The 27,085-nt window shown below is 39.2% G+C and overlaps 1 protein-coding gene across 4 annotated transcripts; it reads right to left on the bottom strand.

The window, feature by feature from the left end:
• Positions 1-65: 65 nt before the first annotated feature.
• LOC101171000 (serine/threonine-protein kinase WNK1) lies at positions 66-25,601 on the bottom strand. 4 transcript variants are annotated; one of them, XM_020703666.3, is made up of 28 exons: positions 25,334-25,601; positions 22,555-23,752; positions 17,415-17,587; positions 16,983-17,203; positions 15,231-15,388; positions 12,771-12,859; positions 12,457-12,676; positions 12,269-12,370; positions 11,815-12,184; positions 11,585-11,739; positions 10,114-10,194; positions 9,211-9,315; positions 8,661-8,759; positions 8,175-8,254; positions 7,942-8,104; positions 7,753-7,869; positions 7,404-7,517; positions 6,925-6,970; positions 6,690-6,833; positions 5,718-6,613; positions 5,574-5,639; positions 4,520-4,639; positions 4,151-4,424; positions 3,857-4,025; positions 3,577-3,764; positions 3,313-3,441; positions 3,013-3,233; positions 66-2,927 (listed from the first exon to the last, which is right to left on the bottom strand). In XM_020703666.3, the coding sequence occupies exons 2-28, from the start codon at positions 23,323-23,325 to the stop codon at positions 2,544-2,546; spliced, it is 5,655 nt and encodes a 1,884-aa protein (XP_020559325.1). In that variant the 5' UTR covers positions 23,326-23,752; positions 25,334-25,601; the 3' UTR covers positions 66-2,543. The 4 variants fall into 4 exon arrangements, with proteins under 4 accessions (XP_020559325.1, XP_020559326.1, XP_011474563.1 ...); XM_020703667.3 differs by lacking the exon at positions 25,334-25,601 and adding an exon at positions 24,603-24,769; XM_011476261.4 differs by lacking the exon at positions 8,661-8,759.
• Positions 25,602-27,085: the final 1,484 nt, after the last annotated feature.

Here is a 27,085-nt window from a genome sequence, read left to right as displayed (position 1 = left end):
AGAAAATGAAAAACTTAATGAAAAGATGCTCGAAAAAAGAATTTAAATCAATGTCAAAAGCACCATGACTTCTGATATTTTTATTTGTTTTTACATTTTGTACAACGTGAAAAAACATACACAAAACAGATACAGGATCACAGAAAGTCAAAAAAGGAGGGATCAGAAATCTGTCAGTGGCCTTACACAGTACGAAGATGCCTGATAATTACTGATGGAAAGGGGCAGCGCGCGGACCTGACCCTGTGGAGTTTGTGCTGTACAGTGGTGGCTTGGTAATCATACGGAAAGGTAAACACCAGTGAAGCTGGCATGCACAACTGAACCCAGACTGATCATGTGACGTTGAGGTTGCGCCTTTGATATACTGAGAACAGCCAAACAACAAAAAAAAGGGTCAACACCAAGAATGTATTTACTAATACTAGTAAATACCCTCATCAGCATGCAAATATGTCAAATACCCCTTTTCGACCCCATTAAAAACTTTCAACATTGCATATTCTGCATTGCAGTAACTATTTTTTTTCTCTAGAGAAGTTAATTTAATCTACAAGCAGGTGGAAGAGTCACAACATCAGCATGGCACTCCTATAAGACAACAGTTGAGTCAGCATGACAACTTTTAAACCTTTGTACAGGTCACTTGCTTCCAGAACAAGTATGAAAATTGTTTAATAATAAACCCACCAAAAACACAGGTCAGCCAGAAAACTATGTTCACATGAGCTGAGTATAAATACAGAGATTACTCGACACAAATGTAACTGTAGAGGGGGAAAAAAAAAGCTAAAATAAGTTTACCACTTCGTGTGCCATTTGTTCTGCAAGTCCAGCATGTGGCCAAAGTTTCAGTGTTGCATGCTGGGAAGTGGCCGTGTTGGGTGTCGTCATGCACTGCTTTAGTTACTGGTTCTCTGATGCACGGTCGAGGCTGCAATACTGGATTAATGTGGGTGGTTGTTAATGAGGATGCAAGGCACTAAAGTCTTCCTGGTGTCTACGGATTAGAGTGCATGTGCATTCAGAAAGAGTCATCACAAGCAAACTCTAGTGACTGAGAACTGTGAAAGCTTTCACCTCACATTAGCATATGTACAATAAAATAGAAAAGGGTGACAGGGCAGTCATAGAAGAGCTTAACAGACCGCAGGAGTCTTCCTGCACGGTGAGTGGGATACCAATTACAACAACCCTGCAATTGCACTTTTTTTTATATTTCATTAACTACATGTTGTTTAACAACCTTTAATAATTACAGTGAAACAACATCAAAATCTGATGGCTGAATACAGGTCCATAACGAACATCGTCTGTTGTATTAAATATAAGCAGACAAAAACAGACCACAGACAGAGAACCTCAGACACTTGTGATGTGAAAGGTCACACTTAAATGTGATGGGTAGAAGGATTTTGGGACTTTGCTCAGAACTTGTTTATATCTGTGATGTTGGGAGTGGTGTGGGTGAATCCGTTTTTTGAAAAGCTATATATATTTATAAAGTTTGATATAAGTTCTATCGGAGCATCTCATTTCTGAGCACAAAGTAAAAAGTGGTTTGTGTGAATCCGTTTGGTGGGAAAAGCCGGCAAAGCGGCCATGTTGGGACTGATCGGAGTCGGCATCCAACAGTCAGCGGTGGTCAACACCAGGACAAAGCTTTTACAGACCGCAGATCCACTGGTCCATAAGTCAGTTGTAAAGAATAGATCACCATATTAAATCTTTATGACATAAAAACTCAAGTCACATGACGACAGAGACAGCAATATGTTTAACGTGTACACAGAGCCCAATGGAAAAATCTATGTACAGAGCCGGTGGTCATGTGCGTTTTGGGAATTAAGGCCACAATTACAAGTTGATCTACTTGTTATTGCCTTGTACCTAATAATATTAATAATAATGGGATGTATTTATACTGCAATCATTTTCCAGACTAACTTCTCAAATCTTTCTTCTACCAACTCTACAAGTCTCTCTGCTCCACTCTCCCATCAGACCCTCTATACACCGTCCCGCCCTCACCAACGTAAACATCCCTTCCCATCCCAAGTCATAGAACTAAATTCATGTTCACTCAGGTGTGTATGAACATGTCTGTGGCATGAAAGGCTTCAAGTCTGGCCTGTAAGGATAAGAACTACAATCCTTCTTCCCCAAATCCTCTTCAAAGGAAGGATAACATCTGCCCTCCTATTTGGCTGCTGTTGGTAATGTCTGACCCAGCCGGCTGACTCATCACAGCTCATTTTCACAGCTCATGGCAGGTTAAGCAGGACATTTCTGTGCTGCGAGTGTGTATTGCACTCCCCCCGCCCCCGCCCCACAGTCATGGTTTAGCCAGAGAGGACATCAACCCTGCTGGTCAACTATTCACAGGAACACGCAACGATAAAGGTGGAAATAAAAAGTGATGATGCAACGCAACAACAGCGGGAAACTGCAAAGGCGGGTCGTGGTTCTCCATCAAGGACTGTGGAACATCTCTGTTCTATTTGGTCCTTCATCCCAGTCTAAAGCAAGGCCCCCCAATGAGGCTATGTAGGCCTGGGGTTAGACCCCCCAGGGCTGACTGACTTCTGGAGGGCTGGGGTTGTTCCTAAGTGAAAGCCTTGCTGCATGGAGACAGGGGCTGTTGTAGGGGGCTGGTACTGCTTTAGTTGTGAGGGGTTGTGCACGCTGACCTGACATGCGCCTGTGGGTCCTGCCCACTGGGGGGCACTGTAAGAGACTGGCGTGAATCCAAAGCCCTGGGCCACTGGACAGAGGGAGCCTTTGCGAGGCCCCAGAGAGGCAGAGGGGTTGGTTGGGTTGGGGAGGTGAGCGTTGGTCGTGGATGTGTTGTTGTTTGCCCCTCCAGGTCCTGGGCAGAGGTAGCCTGGGGCGGAAAATTTACGAGCCATGTTGGCTGGAGGAATAATCTGCAAAAATGAGAAGAAATCAAGAAATAAGAACCACCATGACGTTTCAATAAAGTTACATGTTTGCAGTAAAGTGAAAGCCCACATCATGTCCAAGAGTTGCTCCAGCTTTAGGTCCTTTTTTGCACTGAGACAGACTGATGGCATCTCTGGCCCAATTATCTACTAGTTGGTGTAGGTCGTCAGTAAAGGTGCCTTTTCCCTTCTGGGTGTGAGGGACGGATGAAGGTCCTGTGGCCTGAGGCAGAGGAGGCATGGCGGCCTGCTCGTGGCCTGAACCGTTTGTGGAGCCTGACCCACTTAATCCTGGAAATGCAGGATCAACAAGTCAGCCTTGAACAAGAGCAGTCACAGATATGAAGTATGGAGAGTAGCTGGCACACACCTGTGCAGCCACCGAGGCTCGGCATAGACTGAGAGCATGTCAGCTGCTGCGTGTCAACTGCACTTCCCTTAGCCTCTGTTGCAGCAGCGGTTGTTTGCTTTGGAGGGGACTCTGATCCATGACTTTGAGCTGAGGATCAAGTCAACAGGTTACATCATGGAATAACATTTGAACAAAACAATGCTTTGACTTTTAGAGGAACAACAACACCCAAAGATTATTTTATTAAAGTCCAAATTGTCATAAAAGCTAAAGAAATCCAACCTGAGTGTATGGGACTGGGATGGCCACTGCGAGACTTGTGGTTCTTGCTTTTGCGCCTGCGTCTGCCTCCAGCCATCACCAGAGCAGGAGACGCGATGCACTGAGGAGGAGACTTTCCCATCTGTTTGTACAGGGCTGCTATCTCCTCCTTCTGACGGGTGTGCAAGGCCTGAATCTCCTTCATGTGTCTGTAGGAGGAAAGCCAGGAGAGGGGTCATTAACCTTCTCTGAAAGTATGGAGGAAATAAGTGTGGTGTAACAGTGATAATATGTGTCCTACTTTTCTCTCAGACGACTAATTTCTTTCTGCAAGACTTCATCGTCTGTCTCCGACTCGTCATTGTCGCTGCTGTAGTGGGCGGGAGTGTTCAGAGGATCAAAGAGGGAAGATGAAGGTCCGTTCTGCAGGCTGCAGCTGTGTGTTGGACCTGAGCTTGGAGCTGGAGTGACTGAGGAAATAAAACAGTAACAAATGTACTTAAAACATCAGCAGGAATATTTCTAATGTCCTAAGTACTAAGCAAAGTATCACAGTAAAAGGAAGTGCACAAGTAATCCACTGAAGTTTTCCCACCTGTGACTGAGAATCGTCCCACCACTGAACCAACAGCTGGCTCAGGTGAGGCGCTGCTTTTAGACACTTGGAAGCGTCCAATGGTTGTGGGCTGACTGGGTCTGTCAGTTTCAGAGACATCTTTGGACAGGAGGGATGAGCGGTGAAGAGTATTTTCTGGACTTGAAGGTGAGGAGGATGAAGAGGAGGTAGAGGACGATGTAGAGGAAGCAGAGGAAACCACACTGGATGGACCTGGAGCTCGAGTGGGTGCCTCATCAGGTGGAACAGAGATCTGTAGGAGATAAAATCATGGTTTTATTAATGTGTTAATGTTTGATTTTGAACCCACGATAATAGAATTTATTTGAACTGACGACAGAAACTCACTGTGAAGCGTCCTAAAGTGAAACCTGGGCCTGGAGGCAGAACTCCATCATCAGCCTGAAGAGATTCTGGGCTTGCAGATCTCCTCAGCTGACTGTCTGAATCCCCTTGCTGTTGCTGAGCCTGTGTGGTTACAGAGACATAAACAATTCTAAGGAATTACACTCACTAATAAAGACTTAATAAGAAAGAAATGACCCCCCCCCCCCCCCCCCCCCCAGGGGTCTGAACACTTTGTGTTGTGGGGATTTTTCTGAAATAATAAAATACTAGCGATGGGCATCAAACATACCTATTTGTCTACAGTTCACATCTTTCTGAAGGTAGAGAGGGACTTTTTAAAAGAAAATGAACATTCTTATATTTTTAACAGTTACTGCAACTATTGCTTTGGTTTGAAGCTGCTCATTTTAATATTAATGACGACAAGAAAGGGGCAGATAAACCCACTGAGATGGAGGTTAATTACCAACAAAATGAGACTTTGAAAGACAGTTTCAACTGGCATAATATACTATGTTGTAACTAATATACTGGATACTTATTAAGAGCTGAGAATCACTATTAACTTCCTGAACTGATCAAATCTACATTAAAATCACTAGATTTAATTTATGATTTCATACAAGTCAAATAAATGTAAATTCAATGTGTAAAATTTCCATTCTGAATCTTGAAAATGAATTGAATTCAGTCAGGTAGGGATGGGAAGAATAATTGTGCTAAACCCCGTTTATATGACTCACTGGTTATAAGTTAGAACAACCTCTCAGTTTTTGTCCTTGTAATACTGTCCGCTTAAGTAATTGCAAAAGTATATTGAAGAAATGTAAAGGTTGAAGATGCTTTAAATAACCTTTCCCGTTTCCTCTGCAAATTTTGCTTACAGCTATTAAAAAAAACACTTTTCTCATCTGCATACTAGAAGCATGAAATTCAATGACAAGTATTTTCTGTGCTTTGCCTTCTAATTCTGATCGGTAATTCTGCCAGGGAAGGTTTGGAACCAAATGAAGAAATCAGAGTGAAATAGAACAAATAAAAGAACAAATCTCACCTGGTTTGGTTCAGGAAATGGAGGTGGATGCTCTGAGGGAGGTGTGGTTGGTTGATCAAAGCTGGTCTAAAGACAAAGACACGAATTATAAAGTCGAAATCCTGTCAAACATGCAGAACTTTAGGAGTTGGATTCTGTTCGGACCTGGCCCATGGGCTTGGATGGGGGGGTCTGAGCATGTCCGGCCTGCGTCGTCATTGAGCCTTGAAGCTGTACTCCACAAGAGAGGGAAAGATTTGATGGGGGCACCATGGTGGTTCCAGGTGGTGGGGAGGATGTGGCAGGAGGGGTGGAGGTTCCTGTGCTTTGACTGGGGTCGACGGATGCTGAAGAGGCAGAACTTTGGTCTTTAAAGAGGGAGCGCAGCTTCATGTCTAGGGTTTGAATATCATCTCTACCAGCCGTTTTGGAATGGAGCTCAGTCCCCTCCGACTCCACAGGCTGTGACGGGATCTGGGTCTGGGGGTGCTGAGCATGGATGGCTGAGTTTACAGGCTGAGAAGGCTGGCCATTTAGTTGCTGCTGCTCTAATATGGGGGCAGATCCAACACTGGGTGTGCCAGTGGAAGCAGAGGTACTGCTCGACTGAGGCCCAGGTACGGCAGAGATGGACGTCTGTGTTGAAGAAGGGGAGATGGAGGACGGAGGAGGGATGCTAGTAGACACTGTTGGAGGCTGTGGAGCAGCGGTTTCATGCAAAGGCTGCAAAGGTGGAATGGAATCAGTGATTGCAGGTTGTGACGGAACGGATGCTGGTGGAGAAGATACCCTGCCAGCTGATTGAGAAGGCAAAGGCATTGCAGTGGAGGTGACAGACTCAGCTGGAAAAGCAGTGCCGGGGGTGGGCGCTGCAGCCTCTGAAGGAGACAGAATGTTAGAGACGGGGCCGGTCTCAGAGGATGGGAAAGTGACTGGTTCTTGGTCGGAAACAGGAACAGGGGGATCAAGAGTGTTGCTCCTGTCAATACGGGCCTGCTTCACTTTACTGAAAGCCTCCTGGAGAACCCCAGATGGGGCAGAAAGAGAGAGGCCAGAGGGAGCTGTGGAAAAGGGAAAATAAGAAACCTGAGATGCAAGAAATAAAAATCTGTAGAGATATAGTGACTTTCTTCTCACCAGGCCCGGCATCATCTCCAAATGATGTGTTAGTAGAAGGGGCTCCGAAGAACTTGTCTTTCAGACGAGCCTCTGGAACTGGACTGACTATAAACCTCCGTCCTGCTGAATGAACCACCTGCGCCGTGGTGCTGGGAGAAATACCTGAAGAGAAGAGAAATATTATACCCCAAAAAACATCAACGGGAAGATGAAAATGCAGAGCACAGCAACCAAAAAAGCAAAGGTTGCTGACCTGGTATCATAGGAACAGTCAGCTCAGACTGCTGCTGGTCACCAATCTGAAAGGAGACCACATGTCAGAGTTGGATCATTTTCAAATTCTGGTAAAAACTTTTCATAAAGTTAATGAGCTGAAAAATGAAAATGGATTTAACCCTTTCACATCAAAGCTTTAGCTCCTGTCTTCACATTCTTTTGACTAGTCTTCAACTTTTTTAACAATTCCAGCAGATTCAGAAGCGCAGCGAAATACAGCCATATGCTGATATGCAACGCCTTTTAGGAGTGAAGTGTTAATGTAAACAACATAAATCAGCGGATTCCGTCACAGAGATGAGTAGCTTTACACCAGTATGCAACACAGACTCGATTTTCTCTGCGTCAGAATCAGCTGATTCACGTTGATCGCATAATCAGTGGACGCTTTAGAATCTGTCAAAGAGTGTGTGTTATATGGCGTCTATATCTGGTGTTTAGGGCATTAAGATTTACCTGGGAGAAGCCGTCCTTCATGCCCTTTCCCTTTTCATCAGCCATTTCTATGACTTCCCGGACCTGCTCAATGAAAGACTCCCGCTCATTCTCCAAAATGAACTCACTCTGAACCTGAAACGGAGATTAGGTCAAGTTTATAAGATACGCCACAGTTTATACTTTTAAAACAGGACAAATTCCACATTGGGATGGCCTCATTTAGGCGGAAAAGTAAATCAGAATTTTGTAGCTCTCTCATTCCACTAATGTAAATACTATGGTGGTAAAAATGCATGATGTAGGAGACCATGTTAAGTAAAAGTGGCTTGTAGGGTATATAATAATAAAAAAAAAAAAGTCACATTACCATAATCTCTGCTATTTCCTCTGGGTTATCACCGTCAAGATCGAATCTGAAAGTCACCATCTTCCTGTTATGAGTTTCAAGCTGGCACTCTGCGACTCTGTCTCCGACGTTAGAGATCTAAAAAAGATTGAAATATTACAGACGACTGAGCAACAACACGGCCAAACAGAAATGCTTACAGACACGTACACTGAGAACGTTGAGCTTGGCCTTTCCGCTCTTCTCGTGGCGAGAGCGGCTGCGGACCGATCGCCGCTGGTTGCGCTTCATAGAGCGCCCTTCGTGACGACCCCCTGATGTGGAACTCCCATCGTTGCCATCACTAAGACCTGAAGCAGCATCTGACAAACAGCTAAAAACAAAGTATGTTTAGAGTACTGTAAAAAATTCATGAAAACATACGAAGCTCCCATTCACTTTACCTATCTGGCTGCTGTGGGACGAGGGCAGAAGGCCCTGCTGGCTGCTCCACTGCTGTTCCCTGAAGAACAGTTCCAGGACCCTGAAAGATGGAAAACTTTGAGCTGTCTGGAACTTCATCTCTAAACCAGATCTGACAATTAAACAGAGATTTAAATTCAATTACTGTAAGATAAGACAGGGTTCATACAATAAGCACGCATTTGTGCTAGTAAAGGTAAATGTATTATCTATAGGATAATAACACAACATTAACATCTGTAAACTGATTTCTGCAATACCCTCCACAAGATGGGGCTTCTGAACACAGTTTCCTGTTTACATTTTGTTCCTTAGTATGTTTTAATTAAAGAATAAACATTAAGAAAATAAAATATAAAACAAGACCTTTTTTTTCTACAGAGATTACATAGAAAAATAACTAATTATTTATCACAAAATAAACATCCTACCACCCACACAAGTTCATATTGTGGTCTGGAAAATACCTGAAGAACAGAGAGGCATGATGCCTGATAGAGGAAGAATAGATGCTCTGCGTTGATTGGTGGAGACATGATAGGAGGACTTGGATCATTGGCCCAAGACTAAGTCATGCAAAAATACGCAGCATGCAGACAGGAAGAAGTGGAAGAACAAAGGAAACAAATACAGCAATGAAAGTTTCTGAACATCCAGGGGAAACAAGAAGACAAGACAAACCCAAGTGGACATAAGACAAGACACACACTCATACACATAGTATATAGTCTGTAGAGACGCTCACTTATAAAGGTCATGTTGTTTTCAGTTAGAGCTATGCTGTAGAAGTTACATGTGGTTTTTGTGCTACTTCTCCAATTGGTTTTAACAGCTATTCCAGGGTAATGAACCAACGAAATATCTTAAGAACGACTTCTAAAGAACTGTTGGTTTAATGAAGGGAAGCTTTGGAAAACCTCGTACAATATTTTAGACAAGAGACTTGTGAAAAAGAGGAAAAGAAATTGTTTGTCAACATTTTCGAAGTGAGACAAAAGTTTGGATGTAAAGCATCACCTGTAGCTGTGAGGCTGAAGCCTGTACCAAAGAACTGCTGCTGTCTGAGTGAGGCTGTGATGACTGAGAAGATGAAGAAGACGATGAGACTTGCAGAGAGGAAATCTGCATGATCGACAACATGGGAGACGGAGAAAAAAAGATACATCAGGAAACAAAAACTCTTGGAAAATAGCAACTGTAACTGGCATCATGCTGGGACTTTGCAAGTTCACTGGATTGACAGTACAAACCCACCAGTTAAACAGGATAACTAACAAATGTTTTATCTATAATGTCAATAAATTGCTAAAAGAGCACCTGATGACAATGTTAATGTCCTGAGACCTTAGCTAATATTTGAGCCAGCCCTCTAAGCACATAGTCACAGGGCCCCAGTTAAGGAAAATATAACCAAAAATGTGATGTCCACGCATGTCTCAAGAGGTTAAAGCACAAGTTGGTGACAATCGTATAATCATCAACACAAACATAAACCTCCTATTAGCCTCCTTAACTAATGTAAACACTTCTGATGTGGTCAAAACAGAAAGATTGATACATTAACTTTTTAAAATCTTACAAAATACTTTTTAGCATTATGTATACGTTATATTTAAAGAAAAAACTGTGAAAGGTGGAAAATGTTTTAACATTATAGAGGGATATTTTAATCTACTGGAAGAGGAGGGGGTGAACGGTGGTAAACTCTATACTATTAGAAAACATAGAACAGTAGCTGTGCATCCAAAAAGGCCAGAGAAACTAGGATTCTTACACAACTGCCAAAACACGTGAAAATAAGTTGCAGTGAATAATCATTTCCCTACAGCGGTGAAAAAATGATTCTGGGTGAATATTTTAGCAAACAGGGGATCTAAGTAGAAATGTTTACATAGCGGGAGACCGTAAAACAGGATGTACCTGTGAAGGTGTCACTGAAACTGGCTGGTTTGTGGGTCTCACAGAAACGGCCTCTGGTGGGACATTTTGAATCTGCTGAACCTATTGTATGTAGGACAAAGACAATTGAAGCAAATACTAAAGTCAGACAAAGAAAAAAAAGACAGGAAAAAAACATGTAAAATTATGCTTTTCTTGCTCTACAGTTATATCATTGTTGCAGAGCAGGAGTGGGCAACCTGGGCACGCGTGCCACGTGGAGGGAAAGACAGTGGAACACGGGGTGTGACAACAATAAGCACGTGATCTGTCGCCTGTATCTTTCGGATATAGTAAAAAAAATAAAAATCAGGTTCGAGTAACAAAATCTTCTCACAATGAGCTTTTCTCCCTATGGGATCATAAGGAAATGGTCCAATCACTCAGCACTGGTACTGTGTCCCCGCCCACCTATATAAATATTGACACTGTTTTGCCCTTTCTGAACGGACAGTTTAAATGAATGTCCTCCGTAGGGGGAAAAAAAAGTTTGCTACAGTTAAATGAAAACGTTGTAATAATGATCCTGTGTTTAGAAACTGTTGCAGGTGAGATGATTGGCAGTGTGTCATAAACGCCTGTCTGAGCAAACGTGAGCGTATGTGAGTGGGAAAAGCGCAAAGCTCATCTGCTAGCTGGTGAACATGTTTATGACAGCGCAGAAGCTTTTTTTTGGTCATGTTTTTGTGGATGCAGCGGCTGACAATTATGGAGTTCTAAGTTTTGTTTGTTGAATGATAACCAATCATGGTCAGATTAAACACATACTTTCTTTCTGTTCTGCCAAATGTCAATATGAAATGAGAACAAGTTTTAAATTTAATATTACAGCTGATTGCCACTCCATTTGCTGGGGGTGAAAAAAAATGAACAATGATGCTGTCTAATTACAGAAAATCTATATTACCATAATTAGTAAACTAACCAAAAAGTAAAAACCTTTAATTTTACATGCAATTAAGTCATCAACGCATTGAGCCCATTGAGACGACTATTGTTGCCATATTGGGCTTTATAAATCAAACTGAATTGAACTAATTAACTTGCATTAAGTTACTTTGATGGTATTGTGTTCTGACATATCCAATCCTATTGCAGTAAGTAAGACATACCACAAATGCAGTACTTTTCGTTTTAAACAAACATAACTGCAATTCTATTTCAACATGGATCTATTTTCTTGGTGCACTATTATTATGAAAGCACTTTTACGAGTTAATGCCAAACTATGTTTTCTAAAAGTTATTTGACCTGCTGTTTGTGAATTAAATACAGTTTCTGATATATTAAAAATGTCTTTGTATTAGAATTGGCAGTATAGCTGGTGATGGCACAGTTGTTAAGGAGAAAATTCTGAATGGGCACTTCATGTCATACACATCACTAAACCCTGTTTTATAGCAAGAAAAAGAGTGTAGAAAAAGATCCAGCGACATGTGAATTATTTTCTTACCACTGACTGCTGTTTTGGATCATTTTGGATCAAAGGACTTGATACTTGAGGCTGTAGGTGTGGACTCAGGGCTAAGGTGTAGGATAGTCCAGACAGAGAAGGCTGGGACTCAGGAACGACAGAGGAGCCGGGTATTCTGTCTCCCATATCCCGTGCTGTAGTTGGGGACAAAAGTATAAATTAAGAACTGTAACGAGAAAGTCTTTGGAAGCCTTGGAGGCCGTACAGACCTGCACTGGCATGCTGTAGCTGTTGGTCAGTCTCTGGTTGATCACCGTCCACCGGGACAGCAGCTACATTCTGACTCTGAGCAGGAACCTGCCCAGTTGTCTGAGGGATCAAGAGGACTCCCTGTGACATGCCAGGCAGTTGGGTGGATTGAGGAGCACTGTAGTTGGAGCTCTGAAGGCTCTGCTGAGATGTAAGCTGGGCACTCATATGTGGGCTATGCTGGTTTGGTTGTGGAGCAACATAAGAAGACGGCGGTCCAGGCTGTGATTGGGGTATCTCCATGCCAGACTGTTGGCTTGTCTGCTGTGTTTGTGGTACCTGAACCTGCACCTCTTCCTCGAGCCTCCTCTTCTCTTGATCTTCTCTGACCTGCAAGTTAGTTTAAAAATGTGCTTAGGTCCCTTTCTGTAACAGACAGGGAAACCAAACAAATCATGACTACCAAAGGCTCACCTGCTGTCGCTGAGCTCTTTTGCGCCTGATTAGAGATACCCTGTCTTTTATGGCCTTTGCAATGGTCTTGTGGTCCCCTTCACACACATAGCCGGACTCAACCTAAAAATGTAGGAAATGATCGATTCAGCGACAAAGTTAAAACAGTCCTTTGCTAACCAGAGACTGCGTAAATCAATTCAAATCACCATTTCTTGTGCCACATCCTCTGGGACGTCTTTGTTGAGGTCAAAGGAAAACTCGATGGCTTCATTGTCTTTGTACTTCCCCTTCAGCTTTTTGATGTCTTCAATTCTGAGCCACAACTTGATTGCCTCCATCTCTCCATCGTCCTCTTCTGCCAGCTCCACACGCACACCTGTATCCTCCTGGAAGAAGGCGTGGTTCAGCAGGTCTTTGATCGAGTACCTAAAAGGACAGAAACGCTCTGTTGTCAAACAAATGCTTGCCAGGGAAATGTTGAACTCAAAACTTAAATTTGTAATATTTGAAATGACAAAACCTCTCATCCTTGTTTTGGCGAATGCACCCCTCAATGATCTCCTTCACCTCAGGAATGGCCACCTTGTCGAAACTGCCTGGCTTCACCCCCTAAAGGAAACACATAACTCTAAATGAGAATGACTCCTCTCCTGGGGAGTCTGGATCATTTGTTTCTATTTCACAAGACTGGATGTCAAATCAAATCAACTCTGTGCTAAAATGTAAGTAAAACATGTTTGAATAAAATCTAATAAATGAGAAAATCTGTTTTTGAAAACATTGATCTATTTGTCCACTTATAATATACAAAATGGCAAATGTGATGTTTTTTTTCCAAATAAAACAGTTTTACATAGTGGTGACTGGAATCGAGTGGGACTGCAATGCTACGCTTTAAACCTGCATTTACTCCAACTAAGACTTTTGACCTTACAGCATCTGTTCCACCAACTGACATTAGTAATATAAGGAAGAAAGCATTTATATAATAGATGTTCCTGTAAATCCTGGGTTCACCTATTAATGCAAAAAAGACACTTAGAAAGTAAAATTAGGGCAAAAGTAAACTAAAACTTATTAAAAAACCTTTTTATTGTGAGGACAGTTGATTAGAAATGTAATGGGGAGAAAACTGAACATTTTTCCTATAATCTGACATTTTGTTTACAGTTAAGCAAGAACGACGGAGTATTAGGGCCACCATAAATAATAAATGTTTGAGAATAAAGTCGTAAAATTATAAGAAAAAGATGTAATTTTCCAAGGAAAAAGCCACACTTTTTCAGAAACAGCGGTGTTCCCGCTGTGGGTCAAGAATCTTCTTCTGAAAAGGGTTTGTGTCCTGCAAAATTCTTTGTAATGACTTATACTTTTAATTAAACAATGTTTATTCGCTAAAAGACTTGACAGTCATGAAAACAGTGCTGGACTAATTGCTAATTACTCTACATTTGTCATTCTCAAACATGATTGTGGTTACTTTCTGTCGTGGTTTATGTTTGTTTTAGTAAACTGACTTTTTGCCTTAAATGTACAACTTTAATCTCGTGAATTCTCCATTTTTCTTCTTCCTCTTTCGGCTTCTCCCATCAGGGGTCGCCACAGCGAACAAGTAGCATGGTAAACTTGGCAATGTTTTACGCCGGATGCCCTTCCTGACGCAACCTTCTCAAACCGGGCTGAATTGTGAAATTGTAACTGTATTATAGTAAAATATTTACTCTTTTATCCATAATTCTACGAGTCTACTCTTGTACATTTTTGACTTTTCTTTACACAGGTTTCGTTACAACTTTTGTGAATGAATTGATTTTCTTATTATTTGGCCCTAATTCTCCATAGTATGGAGGAAGCCCTGTTCCTAAAGCAGATGGCTTCGGATGGGACTTCAGAACAGTTTGACCAGTGGGGTGAAGAGCTTTCCAGCTGCACAGACATGTCAAAGTTTTCCAAAATACAATGGAAATGATCATCCAGGATAACAGTATAGTAATAATAAGAGGAGGATTTGTAATTGCCAGTAGGAAAAAGCTCAGCCTGTGATAGCTACTGGCAGATTACAATAAACCATAATTAAAAATCTCTTCTATCAGACGGAAACCTCTCAAGAATACTTCTGCTTATCAAGTGGTTTTTGCAGTAAATATTATATTCAGTTGCAAATTAACATGTAACAATATTCAAAACACATGACTAAATAAAGACACATAAAAAGGGAGACCACTGGATGGTGAAGAGCAGGTAATGAGATGAAAAATGTGGGAAATGACCAAAGGAAAACATCTGTTTCTACAGAAAATCCAAGGAAGACAGAACAATCATTTGCACTTCCTGGAAATGGAAATAAAATCCTGTCACCCTAAAAATACTGCAATAAAACAACGGGGACACTACCTCAGTGAGCTCAAGAACCACACTTACATGCTGGTTTTTGTGGGTTTTATGCTGTGACACTTTGTGGCAAAAGGTTCCATAATTTCACTGAGATGATGATGAATGATAGTGAATCACAGATTTAGGTATGAAGAGACATTCTAGAAACAAGTTTAGCGACTTTATCTGCCAAACTCGGATTTGCAAGAAAATGAATCACGGATGACTCAGAGTAACAATAGGCCACTATGTACGGATGAATAAGAAGGTATGAGATTATCTAACACAGTCATTTCCGCTGAGACAGGATTGCAGTACTTATCCAATGGCTGTTAGGAAAGCAGTTCCAGTTTTTCTTCCTAAGGCTACAAATCATCTATGCATCAAATCCAAATAGTCAGAATACGCTAGTTTTTTTTCCATAAAAAAATTACCGTATGGAAAAAGGGCGAGTTTTCTTTTCCGATGGGGAAGTAAGAGAATCAAACTGCAATAACAGTATAGAAGTGTTGAGAACTAAACAGATCTGTGATGCTAGCCTTCTTAGCACACGGGAAGTGAAGGCGTGGCAGAGCCGTGACATGAAGGGGTGACAGAGGAGACTTACGCTGGTAACTCTGCGGTAGATCTGTGCAGCATTCTGGCACTCTGAGTAAGGGTACTCTGAAGTGGCCATCTCCAGCATGCACATTCCAAAGGCATATACATCCACTGACTCGTCGTACTTCTCCTCATACATCTCAGGCGCCATGAACTCAGGGGTACCTTAAATCAAAACAACTATTCAGAACTCTGGACCTCCCTTACTGAGTGAGTGGGCTTCTCACAACCCATTGTCCTTCTGCTCCTCTAACCCATGGGGGCTGAGGAAGAGGAGGATGAGAGGAGTGACCAGGTAGATGCCGTCTTCTGGAGGACCTGTGATGTGAAAGTTGGAAGAGAGGGGGAAAAAAAAGAAAAAAAAGGGAAAGAAAGCAAAGAGACAGAAACAAAAAAGGGGGAAGATGGGCTCAGTTAGACTGTTGAGAGGAAAGGCACGTGTTTGTCTGTGTAAGACCTTGTAGTGTTGACTTCTACAGGTTGATGGAAGATGTGCAGAACACCTGTTAGCAGAATTATTGTACTAAACATTTAGCTCTAATAACAGAGATTGAAGTTTAATCCTCAACAATGAATTCTTTTTGAGCCAATTAGCAAAAAAGGACAATAAAACTAGCTATGGAAATAATTTTTTTTCAGACCTCATCTTAAACTTCTTACCCTTTTTTTTTTAGAGCACTTACCTTATTAAAGTCTGACTTACCGTCTCCTGACCTGAAGGAGGAAAGTGTTGTAATTAAGGCTGAGAAAAGTAGATCCCATAGCTAGTTAAAAGGATGAACAGCATGTTGCTGCACATAATCCCAGTCATACTGATGGGTTACTTTCAATCGATCAGGTCTTACACAGAAAAACATATTTGGTTGTTGGACAGTAATCATGGTTGATATTGGTGTATATTACAGCACACTGTCAGACTTACCAGGCCCATTAAAGATACTTACTCAATGACCAGCAGTACCCTATTCATTCCATACAGCAGAATGGGGCACAGCTGAGGCTAGAGCCTATTTTAAAAACATACCCATGAATGTAAAAGAAAATTAAAAATAAATAAATAAATAAAAAATATAGGAGAACAAAAAGGAAAGAAAAGGGTAAAATGCTGACAGAGAGAAAGTGGAGAGCGCCCCCCTGGACACAAACATGGAGCAAAAAGATTCTGGGTCCTGCAATATTTTAAAAGAAGCCAAGAGACAAACACTAGAAAAATCCTGTTAAAGCAAAGCCATAGAAAAAGATTGTTAAACATTGTTTGTGGAAGTAGTAAACAGACCACATATTTTCAAACCACAGAACACAGAAACAAGGGCCATACCTATAGCCATTGTTAGCCTGGCTGAAGGCATATTAGCTATCATAATGTTAACGGTGATTTAAAGAAGAAAAGACATTAGACGCTACTTACAGTCAGTAGATGTCTGGAAAAAATATCTCCTTTTAGGAGGATCATACAATCGAAATGCTGTGTACATGGGCCAAGACTAGCTTTAAAAAGGAATGAATACATAAAGTGTAAAGGGAAAAGTCCTTGTGGTTATCCAACTAAGATCACCACTGTGTGTGGCCTCCACTTAAGCTGTGGTTTGACAGACAGTTGAAACATGGTGGTCTGTTTTTGAAATGCATAGACAAAAAAACAACAACACATTTTTTCAAAAACAAATTCTGCACACATTGATTATTCACCATTATTCAAAGCCAGAGAAAAATGTACTGTCCCATAAGGATCAGGAGAGAAGACGCTTGAGATCCCTACCTATAACACTCTTGGCAAATGATGCTCGCTTGAGTGTGGCCAGTCCGAGGTCTCCAATTTTGACAGATCCTGTAGGGCCTGTGATGAATATGTTGTCACATTTGAGATCTCTGTGGATGATTGGAGGAGCCCGGGTATGAAGGAAGTGGAGGCCTTTGAGGATTTGCCTACACCAACTGCGGAGCACTTTAATTTTCATCACCTTGAACCGTTTCAGGTACCTAGAAGATAAATCATTTTCACATAGCATTAAAAATATATATATATATTTTTCTTAAAGTATAATCTAAATGTCACCAATTATTACCATGTCAAAGGTCAAAACAAATGAACTCCCATAGTAAATATAAAAATGAGGATAACTAATTATACTTTAACCATAGGCTACCATGATAAAAACAGACAAGAAAATCTGCCACATTTGCGACTCACGTCTTCAGGGTACCAGAGGTCATGAGCTCTGTGACTAAAACAATGCACTTCCTTCCTTTGGAAGGTCCCTCCCAGGAGTCATAAAAGCGAACAATGTTGGGATGCTGCAGTCCCTTTAACATCCCTGCTTCCTCCTTAAAGCGTTGTCGCTCCGTCTTGGACAGCTTACGATCCTGCAAGGGACAGAAAATGTTGAGATTCATCAAAACCTAAAAAATAATATGCCAAATACTATGGTTTATTATTTTGGGATTTTTTTGTCAGTGATTGACATTATTTAAATAAACATACAAATTCCACATTTTTTGCAAAGGACAAATCTTAAAGTTTGGATTTCTTTGGGAAATATGATGGGTGGAGGCCCTGAATTAAATGTCAGCTTTAAACCAGTTAGATGGATGAGCTTAAGAGGCTCCACCTAGAAACAAGACAAGCTGACCTACTTAGTATTTTATCTACTTTGTGAGGCCATGGTTCCCCTTTTTTTCTCCAAAACAAGCATGAAAATACCTCAGTTCCAGTCAGTCTCAAAGTTCTGTAGCAGTACAACAATGGGGCAGAAATTATTAGAATATTGTCAAAAAGTAGATTTTCCTCCTGTTAAATTAAAACAAAGGAAAAAAACTAAAATTTTAACATTTGTTTACGCAAATACTGCTATATTGCATGTTTTACTTGTTTTAATTTTGACAATTAGAGTTTAAAAAGGTAATAAAGTCATCGAAACTTTAGCAGTTGGACAGTTTGCATCATCATTTGTTTTTAGTGAATGGAATTTTATCAGTAAAATAACTAAGAACAAACTCCTCTCGGATGACTTCCATCTCATGTGTTACTAAGAAGAAAGAGACCATTCATAACAACACAATCAGCTAAATGAGTATATGCAGTGAATAATGCATTTACCCACCATCCACGTTTTATTTGTCCAGACTGTTTACTTACAAGAAATTAACTCCAAAGAATAACAGATATGGTTTAAAATACTGTTAACATGTTTGTGCTGAATGGTAGTAAAACAAACCTTTAACTCTTTAAAAATCCAACCAAAAAAAAAGTAGCTTTTTATCTTATCGGAATAAATGTTTTTAAAAATATTCTTTCAAAATATCCTTTACTACTTGGTTAAACAGGTAATCAAAAGACTAATACATCTTATTTTTAAGTATTAAGCATATTTATACACTGGTACACTAGTATTTCTTTCATATTAGATAAATGCAAACTGTGACACAGTTGGTTTATGCCTCATTGCTGGCTTTGGTCAGAAAGCTTCCTTTAGAGCGGTTAGGACTCTTTAGATGGTTGAAACGTGGCATTTAAGGTTTAATATGCATAGACAATTTCAAAACGAAGGCTTAAAGCAAATCTCTTGGATTACCTGAGAAAAGGTTATAAGCCTTTAGCACTTTTCAAACTGCCTGTTTATTGGTTTGTTCATCTTATGCAGCACCTCCACACCCAACCCATTTAACCTGTTCTGAATTTTGTGGAGTAACTTCCGCTTATGCACCAATTCCCAAATATGAAGCAACAAAGAAACACTCAAGTTTGGAAGACTAAACTTTATTTAATAACAAAAAGAGTAATTCAAAATTACCATAAGAAAAACGCATCTTTAAACAGAATTATACTATTTTTTTTTTTAACATCTGCAGTCAAATACTTAATTTTTCCAGTTAGGGATGCCAGTACTTGAGTTTTGTGTTGTTGTACAACTGTTGTTGGCGGGCAAAAGGAACTTGCCTTGGCTATATGTTGCCCATTTATAGACATAGATATATAGATACATCTATATATATATCTATATCTCTCTCTCTCTCTATATATATATATATATAGATATAGATATCTCTATATATCTATAGATATAGATATATATCTATATCTATATATATGCATTCATACACTTATTAATGTGTTTTGTGTCTTAGCCAATAAATCTTTCTACAAAGATGTCATGGAAGTAATTATTAATATCGGGAGCTTTGTGAGTTGCTATTTTTAATAGGTAATCTATTATAAAAACCTTCATTTTAATAAAAAGGTCAAAATAAATAATTTCCCCATCAGCTGTAGAACTGCACAAGAAAATAAATAAATAATAATAATAAATGAAACAGAGGTTGGTGCATTTTCCAATCCAGACATTGGGTGAATGAACATAACTGATTCTAACATCTCTTCACTCAATAAAGAAAGAACCATGATGTTTTTCACATGTAGCTATTTTATTCCTAAACACTACTGTGTAAAACAACTTTTTATTTTTTAGTACCAAAAGCTGATCAAGAGTAAGCTGTCTAAAATAGTAGCCATAATAGTAAATTCAAAAACGTCTGTCAATCACCACATTATTTAAACAATCTGGTATTGAGAAGTGATATTTTAGGTCAAACTGTTGATGAAGGATTTAACTTGTCCCCTTTCATCTTTACCAGTAAATTTACTCAACCTTGTCAGACGTGTTGGATGGGAAATAGGCAGTGCCCAAATGAAAAGCCAAGTCAGCTAATCCATGTATATTAAACCCCACATAAATAAATTATGAACCATTGTTTTACACACCACTAGTTTTTTATGCTCTTCTATACTGGTTCTCTGTAATTATTAGATCACATTAATATTTAAATATGCAACAAAAAAAATAATCAATAACCTTTATACTATAGTTGAAAATTTCAAGATTTACACTAATTATTTTAAATCATTTTAAAGCCTGTAAATTCCATTCAATTCAATTTTATTTATATAGCCCAAGATCACAGCAACAGTCGTCTCAATGGGCTTCGTACCGGTAATTGTAAAGTAAAGATAAAATCATGAGGATCGTGAATACATAGAATTCAATAGGAAAATTCTAAACTAACTAAACAGATTAAACTAAACCGAGCATCCCTGCCCTAGACTCTCCTTCGCGTCACTTTAAATGTCACTACAGATTTCTTTCCAACGTAAAAAACAGTAAATTGTGAAAAATTGTGGTATATTTTCTCAAATTCAGGATTCGAGACATTATATACTCTGGGATTTGCCCTAACTTGAGTAAAAAAGAGAAAACGATCTGGGTGGTGGAATGAATGTTCTAAAGCAGGCCTTGGCAAGGCAGCCGACTGCTTCACATGGGAGATTTCTCTGCGAGGAATGTGACCCATTTTACATTCACACCAGCATTCTCAGCAGGAACACACTGAGCATGCGTGTGATTTGGCCTGTGAGAAGGAAGGGGGAGGGTACGCCTGTAATCTCCACATTGTTCTGAAATCAGCTTGCTTATGAGGCTGTATCTGTTGCCATGTGAGACCAAGTGCTCTACTCACAGGTTGAAAGAAAAAAACAAATATTGATGTGGTAAATGAGTCTGCAACCTTGAAAGATACTTAGATTAGATTGACTACACATTTAAGTATATTAACAATAAAAAAAAAGCCTAGAGGGTAGAAATGATTAAAAATGAAGGCGTTTTCTCAAAAAGACCCAGGAAGATCAGCCGACTGCCAAGTCTAACACCAAATAATTGGATCTTAGATTTCATTTCTTGCAGAAATGAAAAGTTTTTCATTATCAGCCATATTTATTAGAATGATCCTCCTAATACGGTTTCATAATAATTTGCAACAAAAGACAACACATTAAAAACAAAAAAAATACAAATACAGGTTAAAAATATAAACTGAGTATGTAATATCTTGTAATAGCATTTTTTATGTGTGTGACTTGGCAGTCTGTGTTCACCTTTCATTTTTTTCATAATAAAAATAAAAATGTAGGTAAGTAATTTAGAATACAGGATTTTGTCACTGTTACACGTATCCAGAAAAACGTGGAGCTGAAAATGACATCATCAACAGCAATTACTTTAAATAAAAGACAAGTATTTCTTCACTCGTTACCGTTGTTGCCAAGCATGACGCATTTTATTAGTTTAGTGTATTTAGTTTATGACCATCAAGTTAAATGTTCTTTGAAATCCCTCACATGACTCTACAGAAAAGCTAACCTGCTTTTCCTCACTGTCAAAATCAAGCTCTAGTTAAATACTATTGAAATAATCCATTTATCGTTTTAAATGCAGTTTATACAAGGATCCAATACAATCTTTTAAAGAGGCTAAGTAATTAACTCAATATCAAAATAAAATCCAATTACATTAACATTGTTAATCTGAAATCAATATACTTTTAATTTAATGTAATATTAGAACCAGAAATTACGCCATCATTTGTGGCTTTAGTCAAAATAAAACTATTATAAGATTATTATTACATACTAACTTCCAATTTTTTTTCCTTCCTCATGATTTCTGCTTTTGTATGACTCACAATGTCAAACTACCAGTTTCTTTCTTGCATTAATTTTCTCTTCAATCCAACACGTTCCTTTTGGTTTATTTTGAAAACTTCATAAGAATAAATAACATTATCATTGCCGCTATAACGAATAAGAATTCCCTCCCACAGCCTTAGTACACATACACAAATGTTTATCTAATCATTAAGACTGACTCTTCGAACTAATAAAATGCAAAGCAGGAAATGTTTCTAAAATGCTAGTGTTTTCTCTATCAATCTGCTCTCAAATTAAAAAGACTGTTTTCAGTAGCAAGTGTCTAAACTAAAGCCTGTTATTACAATATTTATTTCAGACAGATGTTAATACTTTTGAATAAAATCTACAGAAATTCCATCATGCCAATCAAACAAACTTGTTTCCTCAAAATTGGATTAAGAAAAATACCAAATAAGTTAGTTGGGTTCAATGTTATGTAACTACTTCTTATAGAATATAAAGCAATCAAAGAGGAAGTGCAGGTCACATCTGCCAGAAAGGAAATAACAGATGCTACTGCGCAGTAAACCTTATACAATAAATGCTTTTTTGGTCCTAAATCCTCCCCAAGGAGAGGACACCCTTTGAAACGGTGCAAAAACAAGTGCTTCACTCAGGAAGTAAAAAAAGAAAAACGAATGTCCACTGTTTAGCTGAGCAATGCTCATATTTCAAATGAGCTAAAAGTAGTTTTGGGGCCACTTTAGACATTCCTCATTCCTTTTGATGAAAACTCAATTCACAACAATAAAGCATGTGGAATTATATCTATAGAAATGAGAAACGCAGGAGCAAAAAAAAATGTTCATACCTGTAGCTCACACCAAGCAACCTCCACTGTAGTCTCTGTGTCTAATCCCTTGTAGACAGTCTTGAAGGAGCCACGTCCAATCTCTATGTCAAACTTCAGGAATCTCCCATCAGGTGATGTTCCAACTGCTTTGGTTTCTGCCTCTTCAATATCATCTTGGACTCTTTTCTCAGCTTCCCTTTGCTCGGCTTCTGCTCGTGCCTTGGCTGAATCTTTATCTTCTTCATCTCCTACATCCTCAGAATGAGCTTTTACCTCATTCAAGCTTTCGGGTTCTGCTTGGTTTGGCAATATTGCAGGACGGGCGTTTCCCTCCAGCTCTCCATCACATACATCTTGAACAATAGTAGGCTCTTGAGATGAAGGCACGTTATCTACTCTAGAAACTTCGACATCTTTTCTTGGTTCTCCTTCCCCATCAGCAGATTTTTCATTTTGAGCTATGTTAGTTTCAGCTTTGGGCAACTGAGTAGCAGTGTCAGATCTTTGCAGCTGACCAAGAGGTTCCTGTGGCTTAATCCACTGAGACGCAGAGACCTTGCTGGGTAAAGGAAGGGCCAGTGCTGTGGCATTGGAATCGCTGATGACACTTCGACGCAAAAAACGATGTTCAGGGTTACACTTGTCACGCTCCATAGTGTGATGCCGGCGTCTCACGTCTGCTGGTCTGGACTCGCTCACCATTGAATCTGAACCAGAAGAAGGCCCATTTCCACTTTTAGGAGGGGGTGCCAGGAACTTCACCATTTTGTCATTTGGCCTTTCCGACATCCCACCACCCACACTAAAATCAATGGGGTGCAATGACTCAAGACCTAAATTAAAACTTCTTCCATGTCTCCATATGAGCTTGCAAAAGCAATTTAAACTGCACTCAAGAAACAAATGATACAAAAAAAAACAACAGTCCTTTATACTCACTAAAGAGAGTCTTTAGATATATTGAGTAAGGACTGGAAGAGTAAAATGGGAGGTGTCCTCTTGTAACTGGAAAGAGACTGAACACCACAGCAGAGAATGGAGGCTGGATTTTTATACACCAATCTCTTTAGGTCCACACTATCCATAGTGCACAGAACTGGAAAAGGCTTCTTTCAAGCATAAGGAATTACTAGTCAGGAACATCCATGCATGGCTTATGACAGAAGCAGAGACAGGATGGATGGATACTTTGAATAGACTACAATCTGTTTTCCCCCTGAAACATAAAAACAGACACCCAACATGTTAGAAAAGTAGCAAACATTATGTCAAGTATCAACATGTGTAAAAGTAATCATAACAGACAAGCTTTACAGTAAACCTAGCTTTTAAACACACCTAAAGTAAGAAGCACATAGCAAATATAAGTATAAATGTTGCACAAGTTGAGTAAATTTCCATTATGATACTCCTAAATACACAAAAACTCATGAGTCATTTTATCATTACTAAGATGAGGTGGTCCCTCACTGAAGAAATATATTTTTGATGGTAACTAAGATTCTTTCATTATGTTAAAACCAGCCTCTTTGTGCATTTGATTTTAAAACACTATTGATCAGATCTTATTTACATAAAAATCATATTTCTATTTTGCATCATGTAGAAAGAATATATGCATATAAAATTGTCAGGCATTTCCTAACTATTTCAAGTCAAAGTAAAGATCTCAAATCTAAAAACAATTAGTATGGAGTATGAGTTGCTGATCACACAATCAGACGGAAATAAAATGACACTAAAATATAACATACTATTTATCAATCAGGAACTGAAATTCCGTTGAACGTGGCAAAGCACGAATTGTATCTGCAACCCGTCATTTATATTATTACGTAGTAAAAGTAAATCAGTTTCCTTTTATAACCTGTGGAATCAAAGCTGTTTATTTTGATTAGTCCGTTTTTTCTTGAAATGGTAGCAGCCATGACCACCGAAGGCAACCATGTCAGAACTAAACCGGATAACGTCAACATAGCAGCAACATCTTCACACGTAATAAACAAACCCAGCAGCCCTTTTTCAACAATTGGGACGAAAGTAATTCTTGACCTCTAATTACGTACCCATTTTTCTTTGTATACATGACACCACATCCAATTGAAATGGCAGCATCGACTTTAGCGTCACGAAGCAAGTGGGAGCGACGGCTCTTTGTTAGCAAGCTAAATAGCACACAGCTAGCTAGCTAGTTAGCTGTCGTCGGCTAATCTTAAGACAGAGACGAGAGACAAGAATGACTAATTTCCGCGTCTTCTCTTTGAGTTTTCCGCCCAGCAGCAATTCCAGTAACAGTTCGGCATTGCTCTGATTTTAAACCTAAATAAAATGTTTAAAACCCATCAATATAAATTATAAAATCATAATACGACAAAAAAAGTCAATTTTACATTTTCTGGGATGATTAACAAAACGCTGCTCTTGTGAGGACGGTTTTCATTGGAAGACAAACAAACAGCGCCACTGCAGCCTACTGTGGTAATGTTGTTAGCTAGACAAATGTTGCTATTGACCTAAAAAGGGGCCAAACTCCTTGTAGCTCCATTCAATTTAACGCTAAGAGGCTTTTAATGAGGCCAAAACTAGCTTAGCTGAGGTTGCGCAGTTTACCTTTTTTAATCTTCAGGGATAGTTTCAAGACAACCATTTATGTTATTATTAAATTTGCCCAATTGTGTTTAAATGATATGGCAGACATTTCAAATTACTACTTGTCAAGTTATTTGTTATAGCGATTAGCAATTAGCTTTTCAAAAACAGCTATCTGTTGGCGGCGCCGGGTGGCAGATGGACCTACCTCGTATCCAGTTTCCACAACACAAGCCACTCAGCGTCGTTGAAATTATTTTCATACCATAACGTCCTCTTCACATTCTTGAAATTGAAATTATTATATCCCACATATACAAATGTCAGACATGTACACGTAGTATTCTAGCTATTCAATACTGGAAGAGCAATTTCTGGGGCTCGTTTTCAAACAAGCGACGCTGTTGCTACAGATGAGGGAATAACGGCTAGCATGGATTGTCAGCGCATGCGCCGAGCACGTAACGACGCATGGCGCTTGTGAAAGTCCTGAATGTTGTCAAACTGGATTTGGTGAAGTTATTTTATTCTTTTTTATAAGTATGTTAAACGTCTAAGAACCATTGAAATACTTTGTATTATATTTCACATTTTTGATAGTTCCTGTGAGAATTTGTATAAGAAAGAAATATTTTTCTATTTAATAGTTTGTATGCCCTCACTTAATATAATTTAATGTTTAAAACGGTAAAAGAAAGCTATTATCATTACTTTGACTTGTTTTTCTGCTAATGCTCTTTTAGTCTATCATAAAATCCCTTTTTGTTAATTTTCTATCCCTAATGATGAATTTTTAAAAATGAAAAAGAATCACATCCAGATAAAATATGCCGTTTTATTTTACTAGAATAGCATTTTATGTATAAGGCTTGTTTTGACTGAAAAGGATATTGTGGGATTAACATTAAATCCCCCCCCCCCCTATGCTTTTCAAATTAAGAAAGAATAGCTTTGATTTTTGCACAGTCACTTTTGTTGTGAAATTACCTGTGACATATGTGATCAAATATTTTATTGGTGTGGTTTATTGATTCCTGAATGCTCTTAACACATTTTAAAAACCGTTTGGATAGTGAACATCGCCCCCTGGTGGTCTGTAATGGGAAACACGTCAAGCTACTTCACGTCAGCTTTTTTCATTGCACACGTTTTATTGATCATTTTTACATATCCAAAAAGTGTCTTCTCGAAATCTGCGGGTGATTGAACCTTTTACCCTGAATTTGTTTTTGATAAGTTAAAAATCAAATCATAAACAACCACACTTCATGACTGAAAATTTTGAACTAAAGTTGCGAACCCGTTATTTATTTAAATTGGTGGCATTTATTTATTTAGTCAAAGAGCCACAATGAAGGGATGAAAGAGCTGCATGTGCCTCAGGTTGCAGACCTCTGGTCTGTAGAGTCTGAGAGCTCCCAGAAGATCTTTATAAAACCGACCAGAAAGGAGATGGTGCCACATGTTTATTATTTGTTAGAAGCAAAGCTGGGTTTGGCCCAATAAGCGATTGTCAAAAACATGTTTTCCATTATTGTGTCATCGATTTGTATTTGTACTGTAAGTTGCAAGCAATCATCAGACTACGAAAGCAATTAAAAGCACCATAAAAATAAACGGATTTCATCTAAAACAAGCTTCAGAATTTTGACTTTTTAAAATCTCTTTTTCATTTAATTGAGAAGCAGTGGCCCTTACCTTCAACTTTTTTTGTGTTTACTGTTGACATTTTAGAAATGAGCTAGAAAGTGTCACAGAAGTATCGGACAATTGTGTTGCCGCAGGTTTTACAACATTTTAAAACACGATTTAGCCAACCACAATCAAGAAATTGTACAGAGATTGTAGAAAATTGCTGGAAGAACCACATGTGAATGACTTAATCAAAGGAAATTTGAACGCGGGATGCATCTGGCCCACGGGCCGGACTTTGGACATGCCTGTGTTAATGGATCTATTT

Source organism: Oryzias latipes, chromosome 6, assembly GCF_053564925.1.
Source record: "Oryzias latipes strain Hd-rR chromosome 6, Olatipes_Hd-rR_3.1".
In the NCBI taxonomy this organism is placed as follows: Eukaryota; Metazoa; Chordata; class Actinopteri; order Beloniformes; family Adrianichthyidae; genus Oryzias; species Oryzias latipes.
Note: the sequence above shows the minus strand (reverse complement) of the source record. Positions and strands in the feature narration are given on the sequence as shown.

Coding starts and splice junctions, on each gene's coding strand:
- LOC101171000 (XM_020703666.3), bottom strand. CDS start 23,325: ATGTCGGAAAGGCCAAATGACAAAATGGTGAAGTTCCTGGCACCCCCT. Junction 15,389..16,982: donor ATTTGCCAAGAGTGTTATAG/GTAGGGATCTCA, acceptor TTTTGATTTAAG/GTACCCCTGAGTTCATGGCG. Junction 10,195..11,584: donor ATCCAAAACAGCAGTCAGTG/GTAAGAAAATAA, acceptor TACATACAATAG/GTTCAGCAGATTCAAAATGT.